Below are 16,836 nucleotides of genomic sequence, written 5' to 3'. Positions count from 1 at the left end.
CACAGCTACGCACACTACTGACAGGACCGTGCCATGTGCTTCTAGGTACAGAGAGCGGCAGGCAGGCACGGGTGCTGTCATTCCAGACTCGCACGAGTCTGACATTGTATCACCGACACAGCCGCACACTCTTCTGACAGGAACGTGCATGTGTTTCTGAAACACATGCACATTCACCATACTGACCCGCATACACTTGCACTGCTTTCCTCGCCCACTGGCTGTCCTGACGCCTGTGATTGGTTGCAGTCAGCTGACATGCTGCCACTCAGGGTGGGGACGTGTCTAACTGCAATCAATTACACGCGCCGGTGGGCAGGCAAAACAATGAATATTGAATTGTCAGCTTCGGAAGGGAAAAGCGTGACCCGAAAGCGTGACCTGTGCCATGAGACAGCCTTGGGTGAGTACACCGTGCGCGCTCCTACCTCCCCTATTTCCTCCACAAACGTTTTTAATCTCCGGATTCTGGTCCCCATAGACTTATATGGGCACCGGAATCTGGAGTGGATCCGGACTTTTTTTTTTTTCAATCCGGCAGTGATCCGCCGTTCCCGGATTTTGGCGGGTTCGATCAACTCTAAATATGACGTCTCATCCAGATGATATGTTAAAAAAAAAGGGCTATGGGACGAAAATAGATATTCTTTATCCCGACAGTGACATGTAGACACTGGCAAGAGCTGGAAAACATCCCCCCCCACCTTCCCCATCAGACAAACAAGAATCTGTAAATAAAAAGTGTAATTAAAAACATAAATATGTGAAAGTAAAAAAGATGTATCCAGTATAAAAAAGGAAATGAGAATAATCGGGTAGTTGAGTGTATTTTCCCCCAAAAAAGGATAAGGCATTCAAAGGGAATCTGTCACTAGGTTTTTGCTCCCCATCTGAGAGCAGCATAATGTAGAAACAGAAACCCTGATTCCAGCGATGTGTCACTTACTGAGATGTTTGATACAATCAATGTTTTCTCTGCTGCATATCTAGCAGTTATACAGAGCTCAGGAATATACTGGACTACCTGCAGCACGCCAAGTAGTCCTCTAATGATAATCTACTGAGGGGTTAATCAGTGAATTTATCGAAACTACACTAAGCAGCCCAGTAGGTGACACATTAGGGACTCTGTCTCTACATTATGTTGCTCTCAGATTAGGTGACAAAACCCTGGGGCCGGATTCCCTTTAATATTTTATTATGGAAGATTAGAGGGAAGTCACATCAGAGGCCATTCAATGATTGTTCACAAACCAAGATATTTGACCCATGATACTCAAAAAATGCTTTGTGTCTTTGATGTAATTCTGATCCAAGCGGACAATCGTTCCAGTATAGAACCTATGCCAGATACGATGGGATGTAAAGGGGAAGGAGACCCGTTTTTGTGCACTTTCATTAAGGCATGAAAAATAGGAATGCCAGGATAATCTAGCTAAATTCTGCCTCTTCTAGTGTCATGATATTATGATGTTCTTCATCATCCACCCATACTGTCAATTCACACTAAAAAGAAATAGGGAGCTTCTTATCAAGTTTACAATAGGTGGAAGAATCAGACAAATTTAAGAATCTCAGTTTTATACATTTTATCAAGATCTTCCGATCGGCTTTTTTCAGAGGGTCAAATAATTAGATTATTGTTATTGTTGATCTCAATTCATTCATAGTTTTCTGCTCAGCACTAATTGCTAATAGACATATCCTGATTAGTAAAACAAGCCTTTATAAAGCATATATAGACATATATAAGCCTTTATAAAACTATGTGCCCACGCTGCGGAAAATGCGCGGAATTTGCCGCGGATTTTTCGCGGAAATTCCGCGGATTTTTAAAAAATCTGCAGAACAGCTACTCCCCAGCCATTTCTATTGCATTTGGGAACTGCTGTGCCCACGCTGCGGAATTTTCCGCAGCGGAAATAATGCGGATTTCCCTGCGGAAAAATCAGCAGCATGTCAATAATTCCTGCGGATTTCTCCGCAGGGTCCCATATACTTACCTGCCTCACCGGAGTAACTTTCTCCGTCCGGTGTACAGCAGCGCAGTGGATCCAGGTATAGGAAGGAAGAGGTGGGCGGGGCCTGCACGAGCTCCGGTCATGTGACAGCCGGAGCTAGTTCAGGCCCGCCCACCTTCTCCTGCAGACGCTGACAGAGTGACCCAGCTGCCGGAAAGCGAGGTGCTGTGTGATGGAGGTGAGTATGAGCACCCCGATCACTGCAGCACTTGTTCTGCATTGAGGATGCAGTGCCGAAGCCATGGTACTGTATCTTCAATGCAGAATGACCGCACTATATCCGCAGGACATTCCGCAGCATGGAAACAGACAAAAGTTGTGGTGCGGTTTCCTGGGAGCTCCTGCGGAATGTCCTGCGGATATATCCACAGGACACTGTCCCCGTGGGCACATAGCCTAAGGGAACCTGTCACCAGGTTTTTCCCTTATGAACTGTGGCCACCAACAGTGAGCTCTTATATAGAGTATTCTAGAATACTGTATATAAAAGCCCAGGCCGATCTGTAGAACATAAACACCTTTATAATACTCACCTAGGGGGCGGTCAGATCCGATGAGTGTCGCTGCTCTCAGTCCAGCGTCTCCTCTCTCCTGCGGTTGCAGTCCTCCTGAGTATCGTATGAATGATGTATCCTACGTTATCCACACAGGCCAGCATTGCGGTCCTGCGCAGGCGCACGCTTGATCTGCCGTGCTGAGGGCAGATCAAACTATTGGAATGTGCAAGAGCAAGGTTAGGTCAAAGACCTCACGTGCATGTGCACTACAATACTTTGATCTGCCCTCAGCAGAGAAGATCAAGCGTGCGCCTGCGCAGGACCGCAATGCTGGCCTGTGTGGATAACGTAGCAAGCGTCATGCAAACTGGTGTCAGAAGGAGGATGACCGTGATCGCAGCAAATAGGCGGCGCTGGACCAAGAGCAGTGACGCCCATCAGACCAGACCGCCCCTTTGGTGAGTATAAAAGTGCTTTTCTTTTACATTCTACAGAGTGGCCTGGGCTCACTGATGGAGTTGCAGCTCATAAGGCAAACACCTGGGGACAGGTCCCCTTTACGTCACTCTCAATGGCTTGTTGAAACAAATCCATCATTTTGGCATGGGATTATATATGATAGAAAGGGGGTTTGGAATTGTAGTGGAATGAAAAACAGTAAGCTTAATATTAATGGAAGAAGTAGATTCCAACTGTAAATCCTGTAAGGTCATGATGGCACACTGTTCCTAAAAACGTATAACATGTAGGATCAGACTCACATACAGAAGGGCAGATGATATTTGAAAAACATACCATTCCCTGGTTCAGAATTATGTGCAAAGTGTCTCGTCAAAATTTAAAGATCTTACAAATTTATTAATATCTGGGAGAGTACGGAGAAAATCCGCGTGCATTGTCAGAACGAAACGTAATCCTTTAATATCTGAAGTTGAGGCTGTGTAAGGATGCAAGCAGACATATCCGCCACAGGAGCATTTGAATCTGGATCCAGTAATTGTCCCACTTGCGGTCCCATGTTGTAGGTCCTGTTGGCACTTCTTTTTATGCTCCCTCCCTTCATCCATGGCAATCACTTTTTCTACTCCCTTTTCTGTGGAATATTCTCTTATGGTAGAAATTATCAAGAAAACTCTTCCATTAGAACAAGATAATAGAAAAAAATTCTTGAGAAAAATGTTGTCAGATTCAATGCCAAAAAGAAATAAATATCTAATATTTTATCCCCTGGCATGTACTCTTCCCGCATGATGAAAACCTCTTGGCTGGTCTCTGAAAGTGAACCTATCACCAGGTTTTTCCCTTATAAGCTGTGGCCACCACCAGTGAGCCCTTGTATACATAATTCCAGAATACTGTATATAAGAGCCCAGGCCACTCTGTAGAACATAAAAAACACCTTCATAATACGCACCGAGGGGGCGTCCAGTCCAATGGGTGTCACTGCTTTCGGTCCTGCGCCTTCTCTCTTCTTGCGATCGCCAGTCTACTGCCCAGCCCTGTGTGCCCATGACACGTCCTGTGTCATTCACAAAGAGGCCTCTATTGTGCTCCTGCGCATGCACACTTTGGTCTGCCCACCTGAAGGCAGAGCAAAATACTGTAATGTGCAGGCGTGAGAAAAGGTCAAAGACCACCCGTACATGTGCACTACAGTAATTTGATCTGCCCTCAGCCAAGCAGATCAAAGTGCGCCTGCGTACTCCATTATTCCAGGTGTCTCAGACACCTGGCTATGAGCTCCTGTGATCTACATGCTATACCCAACGGTGTATTGATACCGGGTATATATTTCTTAAACTGTTTGGAAAGGATGACGGGGATGTGACTTTCTCCCCTGTTGTCAGCTTTGATCTCCTGATGAACCCCAGGCACAAATGGGGGGAAACGCGTTGGGAGAAGGGCGAGGTCAAGGACACAACTGAGCGTTGCTGACATATGAATTGTCATTCTTTGCTGACATGCATGGCTCGACAGTAGGCCTGGAGGTGCTACCAACAAATCGTAAAGTACTCAATGGGTGTATTCTTGTTTCTCCCCCACCTATCTATAGTCATCTGATATGATTCATGCCTCTTTCTAGGGATGTTTCTGGGGACATGTTATCCTTGGAATAATGGAGTATGGTGCTTTATCCTTTATATGTGAACTGTAATCCCTGGATTGTAGACATTCAACCAGTGAGCTGTATGTTATTTTGCATCTTTCTTTGCTAGTGAATTTATGAGTGACAATCTAGAGTGCCTTGATCTCATATTGTTCAATTTCAATGGATCCAGTGAATACTGGTGATACCAGTCCTGGGTAAGGCCACGTCTCACTAAGCAACATCGCTAGCAACATCGCTGCTGAGGCACGACTTTTGTGACGTAGCAGCGATGTTGCTAGTGATGTTGCTGTGTGTGAGCAACAACCCGGCCCCTGCTGTGAGGTCGTTGGTTGTTGCTGAATGTCCTGGGCCATTTTTTAGTTGTTGCTGTCCCGCTGTGAAGCACAGATCGCTGTGTGTGACAGCGAGAGAGCAACAACTGAATGTGCAGGCAGCAGGAGCCGGCTTCTGTGGACGCTGGTAACCAATGTAAACATCGGGTAACCTAGAAGCCCTTTCCTTGGTTACCCGATATTTACCTTCGTTACCAGCGTCCGCTGCTCTCACGCTGTCAGTGCTGGCTCCCTGCTCTCTGCACACATAGCCAGACTACACATCGGGTAATTAACCCGATGTGTACTGTGGCTAGGTGTGCAGAGAGCCAGCGCTAAGCGGTGTGCGCTGGTAACCAAGGTAAATATCGGGTTGGTTACCCGATATTTACCTTAGTTACCAAGCGCAGCATCGCTTCCAGGCGTCGCTGCTGGCTGGGGGCTGGTCACTGGTTGCTGGTGAGATCTGCCTGTGTGAAAGCTCACCAGCAACCCGTGTAGCGACGCTCCAGCGATCCCTGCCAGGTTAGGTTTCTGGTGGGATTGCTGGAGCGTCGCTTAGTGTGACGGTACCTTAAGGTGTCACCTAGTGTAAAGATTTATTGCAGTTGACTCTTTTGGGTAGCAACCGCTCTACTAATTTGTGTCTGTTGTATGTGTATATGTGGTTTTGCACTTAGCACTTTATTCTGGTAAATTTGGTGATGGTTATCTTCAAGTTAGTAAGGGATACAAAAGGGGCAGCCGCCGTGGAATGGGAGCACCAAGAAGGTTAGGGTGGTTAAAGCCCCATTGCTAGGCAGGGACCAATTAAGGGTGAGTCATATCCCCTAGGGTCCAGCATCTGAATCTATTAGGTTTATTTACCATTGATCTGAACTGCCCCTAGATACAATTACCCTTACACTGTCCATCCGGTGTATCTAACACTTTATATACATTGTGTCTCTCTGGTTGCATGAATATAACCTTTTTAAATGGATATAGAAATAAAGTATACATTTTTATTAGGAGTTTTTTTTGTTTGGTTTAATTTTTTTTTTCTCACTGACTGATCAATCAGAATTTTGGCAAAAATTCATAATTTTTTTTTAGGCCTTGTGCACAAAATTGTATTCTAACACTTGCCAAACTGAGTTAACCAGAGTTGTAATAAAGCAGGCACAAAATCATACAAGACCCTACTTTACCTTGGTATGCCTATGTCATCCATAATGTGCCTAAAAGAATTAAAGGGGCTTTCCTACAGTACTTTTGGAATGTAAAATATTACTCGTCCGCTGCTGCTTTGGTCGGTGTGTTTTGGCTGCAGCGGTGAGTGACGTCATCACAGCAGAAAAATGTCGTTGTAAGAGTACAATCCCTGTAAAGCTGATTAATCGAGCCCAAAGGCTGCAGACATGGCTTTGTAACCCTTTAGGGAAAAAATTCTAGTTTCATTATTTTTTTTTTTCGCACCTCAGTCTTGGGCTGCCGGCAATTTACGGTTCATACACGAGAGAACTGAAAAAGCATTTGCCAGGAAAGGAAGGCATTAAGCGTGGCATTATCACCTTTTCAAAACGAAACCTCTGAATTCCTCTAAAGTTTGGTAAAAATAAAACCTGCAGATAAATTATTTTGCTAAGGTGTAAAACTGCTGCTTTACAGCTGCCACATGAACATTTAAAGGGGTATTCCAGTCTATAAAAAAACTATGCACTAGATAATTGATCCTTTTTACAGAGTATCCTGCAAGATACAATGACAACAGTTTAATTTATTAATACTGCATTTGAGGTAGTAATTTTAGTTATTGGTAATACTGCATTTGACCACTGAATAATAGAAATTATAGTAATAAAAAGGTATTTCAACTTTATTTAAACCTTGCCCAACGCCACAAATACTGATTAAAAGGGAATCTGTCTGCAGGTTTTTGCTATGTAATCTGAGAACAGTATGCTGTAGGGGTTGAAAAACAAAAATTAACCGTGCTTCTCTTATTAGGCTGTACTTAAACTATGAGCTTTATCACCTTGTGATTATCATTGCTATGACTAGCTGGCTCCTGCCATGTTGTCTAGCATGCTGCCTGCTGTGATTGACACCTCACCGTGAATGTATAATCTCTATTGAAAGCCTGTTGTGTGGGGACAGCCATCTGGACTATGCTACATGACTAAAGCTCAAAATGCAGATTGTGTCAGAATGGCTGCACCCAGTAATCTAAGTGATACATCATTAGATTCAGGATCTCTTTGCCTACATCATGTTGCTCTCAGGTAGCAAAAACCTGCTGACAGATTCCCTTTAAATGACAAAAAATTAAATTCTCTCCCACAACTGCTTGGACCCCATTGACTGCAGCCACAAAGTGATGAATAGAGCAGCATGCACCCTACTAATTACCTATGGGCGTAATTATAACAGCAGAGGCAGGACATTATGAGTGCCCCAGACTTTGAATGGAGTAGCAGGGCGCATATGCGACGACCACTCCATTCAAGTCGGTCAAGAAATCAAGAGAGAGAGCATGCCGGTAATTATTGTGGGTGCTTGAATGCCAACCATCTATAAATTGCCCCCTATCCTACAAGTAGGTGATAATGTCTGCACATCGGGGCACCCAGTCTACAAAATCCCAATTAAAAGGATAAGAATCCTTTACTAGTCTTGCTGTTTCAGCACTCCTTCTGTTGTACAGGTTATAGCATCTACATACTTTGGGCCTTTACCACAGTACCCTTGAATCATAGGAAGAGGATAAGCTTTTATGCCGACCTTCCCAGACTTTCAAGCAGGGGCGGAAGCATCACTGGTGTAACGTGCAGTTACACAGGGGGCCATTACCACCTCCAAAGAAGTTGAAATTGTGCATTATATGGAAATATTAGGCTGCAAAGGGCCCTTACACTGCTCTTCTAGTGGTCCTTCTCTGCCTGTGTCCACCAATGCTTTAAATAATTTTCTACTGACTTGCTGAATGTCTGGGCATCTCCTTTAGTGACATAAGCACCAAAAAATCCACTAAGAATGGATGAAAGCCTTCTTCAGACATATGTTTTTCACTTATTTGTGCTGTCTTTTTCAATGACAGCACACGGACTCAGTCTATGGTGCTATATATTTTCAGGAAAGTGATGTCAATGTGATATTGAAGAATATTTTATTTTCATATTCTGCAAAAGGAGTCAACCAAATGCCAACATTTCGGCTCACACATGAGCCTTTATCAAGGCATGTATATCATGAGGCAAATGAGAGCTAGTGTAGGTACTTGGCTGACCTTGCCACCAGACAGCCAGCTCACCGCTCCCTTTGCACCCAGCCTGCTGTCATTACAGGCAGTCACCCGTCTAGCCTGGTCTCTTATGACTCACCTCTGCCTCCCCTGGTATCCTCTAAGGCCCATATTCTGTCAAGTACCCACACTAGCACTCATTTGCCTCATGATATACATGCCTTGATAAAGGCTCATGTGGGAGCCGAAACGTTGGCATTTGGTTGACTCCTTTTGCAGAATATCCCATTGACATCTTTCCTGAGCGTGCCAGAAATATTAATACTTACATACGAAAAAAAAAATTCTGAGCACCACCATATTATATGGTTGCAGCAGAGCTTCTCCCTTCATATGGTGCTATATACTTGTCCGTATTTTTTGGCAACTCCCCCCCCCAAAAAAAAAAAAAAATAAAAATCACAGACCGATGTCTGTTCTTGATTGATTACAGATCAAAATTACCCATAGAAGTCTGAGAAAATGACAGATCCGTGATTTACATTGCAATGTATAGGAGAGGCTTTGTAATTTATTTAATTTTTCATCACCGATGAGAAAAACTGACACTGACCAACCACTGATGAAAACATGATCCAAATCACTGAAGGAGCGACTTCTCGCTTCCCTGATATGTGACATTCTGGGAATATAAATCATTTACGAGAACCATCAGAAGGGGGAGGGGGCGAAGATGCTCCTCGTCATCAATAGGCACCGTCACGGTCAACTGGTGACAGATCAATCACCAAGGTTATTACTAATAGTGATTCAGATCAGAAACACATAATCATGTTATTTATTCTGCTTTTTGAGCAATAACACTGGAGTATTTTTGTTATTTTCTGGAAAAATATAGAAAATGATTTGCTTCTTCACCCACTAAACAGACCCATCAGTGAGAATCTCCAAACACTGCTTTCTCTGCGCTGCATTCCCTCATTTGATCACTTATGATGGCACTAGAGATTACAGGGAAGCTGTCTGCAGGTTTTTGCTATGTAATCAGAAGACAGCATGAAGTAAGGACTGAGACCCTGATTTTAGGGCTGTATCACTTACTAGGCTGTGTGCTGTACTACAATACTATAGGTTTTATCAGCAAGAGATTATCAGTGTACGGGCATGACAAGTGCCCATATGTGTCCTGGTTGGAACAGGCCCCCTCCTCTGATAAGCAGCTCACTGTCAATATACAATTTACAAACAAAGCTGTGGGGGGGTGTGGTTGGCTTTCTGAGCTCTGCTACATCTAAAAACTGATTGTGTCACAATAGCCAGATCCAGTAATGTAAGTGATACATCATTGGATGCAGGGTCACTTTCTTTACAATTTGCTGCTTTCAGATGAGGTAGCAAAAACCTGATGACAAATTCCCTTTAATTTGCTCGTTTTCTCAATGCCCCACCATTACTCGATCCTAGAACTCAACACACTTCATCAATGTGGGGAAAGCTATTTATTAGAAACCCAACTGGATTGCATTATGTTGATGTTGTCAATTAATGACATATATATAGACTACTTGAGTGGAAAAGGTCATTTTTCCTAACTTTCATTCTTATAAACTTTCATTTCTACATTTCATTCACCATTTCTATATTCTAGCATATTTTGTAAATGTAAGAAAACGTCTTCCCGCTTCCTAGTCAGTTCTGTTTTCCTTGCCAGTAGATGTAAGCAGATGGATGACTGATGTCCCTTCTTCCCATCAGACATGACGGGGATGTCCAGACCCCATTACTTCCCACCTAAATGCAGAATCTGAACTTAGTCCAGGACTGTTTACATAAATAAGCCTATACTCACCTCTGATGCGGGGACACTTCCAGTGATGTCTGAAGCTGCGTTTCCGGGGTCCACGTGACATTGTTATGACACAAGAGCTCCGCAACCAATGACCATCCAGCGTCTGTCTCCCCGCCTTCAGATGTTTGAGCAGGATGGGGGCGCTGCTCTGACTTCCTGCTTATTGTCCGAGAGGCGGGGAGAAGAAAGCCAGCATTAATTAGTCGCTGGACTTGTGTGTGTCATACAAATGTCACGTGGGCCCCAGGAATGCAACTTCAGACATCACTGGAACCTCAGCCACACCAGAGGCAAGTATAGGCTTATTTATTTTTACCGGAGTGAACGAGAAGGGGTTCTCCAAGTAGTGAACAACCCCCTTTAAGATTTAGTCCAACCTGTGTTTTCATCATTTAAATTTTCCGGGTCTTTCAGTCCAATGAGAGGTCCTATCAGAGATTCACATCTTTCATTTAATAAGTATACATACATAGATAGATACAGTGCCTTGCGAAAGTATTCGGCCCCTTTGAATTTTTCAACCTTTTCCCACATTTCAGGCTTCAAACATAAAGATAAAAATTTTAATGTTATGGTGAAGAATCAACAACAAGTGGGACACAATTGTGAAGTTGAAGGAATTTTATTGCTTATTTTAAACTTTTGTAAGAATAGAATAAACTGAAAAGTGGGGCGTGCAATATTATTCGGCCCCTTTACTTTCAGTGCAGCAAACTCACTCCAGAAGTTCATTGAGGACCTCTGAATGATCCAATGTTGTCCTCAATGACTGATGATGATAATTATAAGCCACCTGTGTGTAATCAAGTCTCCGTATAAATGTATCTGCTCTGTGATAGTCTCAGTGTTCTGTTTAAAGCGCAGATGGCATCATGAAGACCAAGGAACACAACAGTCAGGTCCGTGATACTGTTGTGGAGAAGTTTAAAGCTGGATTTGGTTACAAAAAGATTTCTACAACTTTAAACATCCCAAGGAGCACTGAGCAAGCAATCATATTGAAATGGAAGGAGTATCATACCACTGCAAGACCTGGCCATCCATCCAAACTTTCATCTCAAACAAGGAGAAGACTGATCAGAGATGCAGCCAAGAGACCCATGATCACTCTGGATGAGTGCAGAGATCTACAGCTGAGGTGGGAGAGTCTGTCCATAGGCAACAATAAGTTGTACACTGCACAAGTCTTATGTAAGAGTGGCAAGAAGAAAGACATTTCTCACAGATAGCCATAAAAAGTGTTGTTTAAAGTTTGCCACAAGCCACCTGGAAGACAGAAGGTGCTCTCGTCAGAGGAAACCAAAAATCGAACTATTTGGGCACAATGCTAAACGATATGTTTGGCGCAAAAGCAACACAGCTCATCACCCTGAACACACCATCCCCACTGTCAAAAATGGCGGTGGCAGCATCATGGTTTGGGCCTGCTCTTCTTCAGCATGGACAGGGAAGATGGTTAAAATTGATGGGAAGATGGATGGAGCCAAATACAGAACCATTCTTGAAGAAAACCTGTTGGAGTCTGCAAAAGACCTGAGACTAGGACGGAGATTTGTCTTTCAACAAGACAATGATCCCAAAACATAAAGCAAAATCTACAATGGAATGGTTCACAAATAAACGTATCCAGGTGTTAGAATGGCCTAGTCACAGTCCAGACCTGAATCCAATCGAGAATCTGTGGAGAAAGCTGAAAACTGCTGTTCACAAACGCTCTCCATCCAACCGCACTCAGCTCCAGCTATTTGCGAAGGAAGAATGGGCGAGAATTTCAGCCTCTTGATGTGCAAAACTGATAGAGACATGCCCCAAGTGACTTGTGCTGTAATCGCAGCAAAAGGTGGCGCTACAAACTATTAACTGAAAGGGGATGAATAATATTGCACGCCCCAATTTACAGTTAATTATTTTTTAAAAAAAGTTTAAAATAAGCAATAAATTTTGTTCAACTTCACAATTGGGTCCCACTTGTTGTTGATTCTTCACCATAACATTAACATTTTATCTTTATATTTGAAGCCTGAAATGTGGGAAAAGGTTGAAAAATTCAAAGGGGACGAAACTTTCGCAAGACACTTTAGCTGTCAATCACTGATAGAACCGCCCACTGGACCAAAAGTCCCAGAAAGGTTTAAATGATGAAAACACAGGTTACGCCAAAACTTCTCTCTGAAAACTATACATCACTCTGCTCCGCTTTCCCCGCTGTATAACATGCTGCCTGCAGACTGGACTGCATTCTCATGGTGACACGGTCCCTTTAAACACGACCGACTTCTTTCTGGATGATAACATGATCATTGTGAAAGGGGTTGGTCATTCCCAAAACACTAATGAAACCACTGATACAAAAATATAGGTAACGAAGACCCTACAAATCATACCTGTAGTATAGATGTAACCAGTTTACATGCCAAAACAAAAAAATATTACATATGCAATTGAAGGGGCTTTGGTGCTCCCTTGGCATGGCCCAGTGCGCTGTTATACCCCTTAATTTGTATACTAAGTATTTAGTCATATCTTGTTGACAGCACTCAGAAGCTGCGCACGGACACTGCAGCTGTGCTCACCTACTGTTACTGTGTGTTCTCCTCCCTGGCTCCGGCCTGTGGACGTCCATGGAACTGGCCAGCAAAGACACTATAAGCTCAGCAGGGCTCCTGCTCAATCAATGGGTTTTTCGCTGAACAAAATTCATTTTAAAGTTGATTTTGATCAATATATCTTGGAATAATAACGATTTCCACAAATTAACGCGCTAAAAAAAAAAAAAGCTCCGAGATATTCTTATATATGTGCCCCTGCTATGTACTATGTAATGGCCGTGCCTGACCATACAGGAGCATGGTCTGATTATACCACATCTGGGCCAGAAGGGAAGTATGAAGACATTACAGCATGGGATCACAAATAATTCTTTCTTTGAAGTAAAACATTTTTAAAAAAACAAAAACAGCCAGGGAGATGTTTTACCTCACCAAAAAGCATCAGCTGTGATCCAGTGCTGTAATATCTGTATACGTCCTCCCCTGCCCAGGAGCTGTGGTATGATCAGACCATGTCTCTGTACACAGTCAGACACGGCCATTACACAGTACACAGCAGGGGCACATATATAGGATTATCTCAGCACAGGAACATTTTTTATTTTTTTTATTTTTTTTTTTTAAATCACATCAAATTGTGCAAATTCTTATTATTCCAAGATTTATTGATTAAAATCCACTTAAAAATAAACTTTTTTTTATGGGAATAACCCTGTAAGCGCTGTCAATGAAGATGTGATGAAATACTCAGTATGAAAATTGAGGGGCAGTAACAGTGCACTGAGCCCTTGGCCACATCAAGAGAGCGCCGAAGTCCCTGATTAGCATACGAAATTGTTTGGTTTTCTAGTAACTAAGCTAATAAAATCAATACTACACGTGTGACTTTTATAGGGGCCAAGTCCCCAAGATACCTATATAAGTAGTTTAATTAGTTTGGTGCTAACAGACTCCTTTTAAAGTAGTGTTGCAGCCTTACAATATTGATGAGCTATCCTTAGGTCGCCCCCACTGACCATCTAATCAGTTTTTCCTGTGGCTCTATTTAAAGGGAACCTGTCAGGTCCAATATATACTGCGCATGATCCAGAGTTCCCAGGACCTCCGATCATGCGCACTAAACTGATGCCGGGTGTAAGCTTCCCGGCTTCAGTGAGGTACAGTGCTCATGACCAGAAGTGCTGGGGACTCCGGATCATGCCCAGTGCGCAGCCATCCTCCGGCGGCCGCCATAAAGAGTGAGGTATGTGCGCGTCGCTGCATATTCATTAGCATGTTATTATGTTATTACTCCCACAGGAGCATGCTACCATGGTAAGGGGGCCAACTGGCCAAGGGAAGTAACGCCCTTGCAACTAGTCCCTAGCCTCATTAGCATATAATAAACGATCTTTAGAAATACAGGGATTGTTAGGCAGGGATTAGCAATATACACCCATAACTGCTCGTGGTTCTGGGTGCATATTGCACCTGACAGGTTCCCTTTAAAGGGAATCTGTCAGGTTCCCTTTAAAGGGAATCTGTCAGCAGGTTTTTGCTAACCCATCTGAGAGCCGCATAATGTAGAGACAGAGACCCTGATTCCAGCAATGTGTCTCTTACTGAGCTGTTTGCTGTCATTTTGATAAAATCAATATTTTCTCTGCTGCAGATCTAGTAGTTATACAGAGCTCATGAATATGCTGGACAACCTGGCAGCATGCCAAGTTGTCCTCTAATGATAATCTCCTGCTAATTAAATAGGGATTTTATCAAATTTACACTAAGCAGCCCAGTAAGTGACACACTGCTGGTATCAGGGTCTCTGTCTCTACATTATGCTGCTCTCAGATTAGGTGCCAAAAACCTGGTGACGGATTCCCTTTTAAGAGTGAATGGATCTGAACTGCTTGGCTCCATTCACTGTGTAGTGGCCGATATTGAGGACTGCATATCAGCTCATAAAGTATGAAAAGAATCCACAATCTGTGGGCTCCAAGGCCTCATGATGTGTGGGCTCATGGATGTCTGCATTAGCACCAGGTCTACCAAACAACTATAAAGCGCCAGTCTCCAGACAGAGCCTTCTGGGAGCAGTCCTCACAGAAGAGCAGATCTGAGGTGTAAGTGTACTGTAGAGAGACTGTGTGAAGCTGGACATGGGATGATAATGACAGATAGCAGTGCATGAAGATGGATGAGAATACTGAGTGAGGGGAAGGTGAGAACCCATGGATGTTCGTATATAATAATAATTTTATTCATTTATATAGCGCTATTAATTCCGCAGCGCTTTACATACATTGGCAACACTGTCCTCATTGGAGCTCACAATCTAGAGTCCCTATCTGTATGTCTTTGGAGTGTGGGAGGAAACCCACGCAAACACGGGGAGAACATACAAACTCCTTGCAGATGATGTACTTAGTGGGATATGAACCCAGGACCCCAGCGCTGCAAGACTGCAGTGCTAACCACTGAGCCACCGTGCCGCCTGCCTTGTTGTGATTTCTGTGGGGAAAGTGTGGCTGTCGTACTGAGAATGGAGGCTCTGGGGTGACTTTTGGGGAGATGGGAGGTGGATGTGACAACTAGAGGGGCTCTGGATATGGAGAGGTTGGGATCACTGCTGTAGAGCACCAGCTGCAGCCCAAGCACCAACCTGAGCTGTTCAGATCCAGTGACTGGCTGCAGACAGAGCTGATGACAGCTGGTTGGGGGGTTGATAAAGGTGGTCTTCACTTTATGGGATGGGAAGACCCCTACACCAGCTATTGGACAGTGATGTTCCCAGGACACCACATCCCTGTACTCAGGGGGTCCATCATAGTGACCAGTGCACACACCCACCGGGATCTGCAGGGCCACCAGTCACAGGCTATGGCACACCTTCCATAATATGAAGACCAGGATGAGTGTGCAGACTGCAGCAATATAGAAAGGACAGAATTCACAGCGTCCCTCTTTACGGCACTGTTGCACGACTTAAAGGGCACAAGCCATAACGCAGAAAAGGAGATGCCACTGCACTGCCAGCACACAGAGCAGCTATGGCAGACACAGTGGGGTACTACTGACCTAAGTACAGGACGAGGGGGACGAAGCCCCAGCGGATCGTGAACTGTCCGCACCTGAACACCTTCTGCAGGCGCTGCTTGGCTTCCTTGCTGAGTTCAGGCATGGCTGCAGAGGACACGAGCGACACCGGAAGGAAGCGGCCGGAGCGGAAGTGCTGCACAGCCGCGAGCGCCGCAGTACTGGAGCGGAGGACGCAGGCAATGCTTGTGCTACAGCGCCACCTAGTGCTCGGGATAGACAGTGCATGCAGGAATCCACAGGTCACCCACTGCGATGCTGCACAGTGATATCCGCGTGAATTTCCTACTCACTGACTGACAGTTGTAAACTAGAATATATTGAATTGAATAAATAAATTGATAAATATATTGAAAAATATCTATTCACAGCATTCCTTAGTATAAATATAATCCGCTCAATCTGAGAAGATCCCCTCTAAGCAGTGCAGGGTCCGGGGAGAATTTAGAGACAGATTTATGCGGCACATTATCTAGGAAGTGAGTTACGTTTTATGTTACGACTGTCTGCACATTGTCATCCCTCTAACGTCTGAATGATAAGAAAGGGGGGAGGCAAACTGCAATCTATACCCCTATCTCTACCCAGTGCTTTCTATCTCCACAGAAACATAGTGGTCAGCAAAGAAAACACCAAGGCGTTTCTGGGGCACAGGGCGCCTGTCACACCATGAGTAACGCTACAACGGGCACCAGAAACGCGTTTGTGTTTTAATGATGGATTTGAATGTAAAAATAGGTTTATATCTTTCCCAATAAAGATTTTAGCTGGATCCTCTGCTACAACAATATATTTACCCTCCCCACATTAGACTCTACTCACAGAGCCACACACACACACCAGTATAACTCACACACACCAGTATAACTAACATACACACCAGTATAACACACACACACACCAGTGTAACTAACATACACACCAGTATAACACACACACACACACCAGTGTAACTAACATACACACCAGTATAACACACACACACACCAGTATAACTTACACACACACACACACACACACACACACACCAGTGTAACTAACACCAGTATAACACACACACACCAGTATAACTAACACACACACACACACACACACACACACCAGTGTAACTAACATACACACCAGTATAACACACACACACACCAGTATAACTAACACACACACACACCAGTGTAACTAACATACACACCAGTATAACACA

At 43.9% G+C, this 16,836-nt stretch overlaps 1 protein-coding gene across 1 annotated transcript in view; it reads right to left on the bottom strand.

Annotated features, from left to right (window-relative positions):
- The window catches only part of TOMM7 (translocase of outer mitochondrial membrane 7), a 31,280-nt gene extending 15,512 nt beyond the window's left edge, over window positions 1–15,768 (bottom strand). The window contains exon 1 of the mRNA XM_075316720.1: window positions 15,618–15,768. Coding sequence (XP_075172835.1) covers window positions 15,618–15,720 — 103 coding nt within the window. The 5' untranslated portion in view covers window positions 15,721–15,768. The remainder of the gene's footprint in view (window positions 1–15,617) is intronic.
- Between the last annotated feature and the right edge of the window lie 1,068 nt (window positions 15,769–16,836).

This window comes from Anomaloglossus baeobatrachus, chromosome 6, assembly GCF_048569485.1.
Source record: "Anomaloglossus baeobatrachus isolate aAnoBae1 chromosome 6, aAnoBae1.hap1, whole genome shotgun sequence".
Classification (NCBI taxonomy): Eukaryota; Metazoa; Chordata; class Amphibia; order Anura; family Aromobatidae; genus Anomaloglossus; species Anomaloglossus baeobatrachus.
The sequence above is the reverse complement of the archived record's forward strand: the minus strand, read 5'-3'. Positions and strand labels throughout refer to the sequence as shown.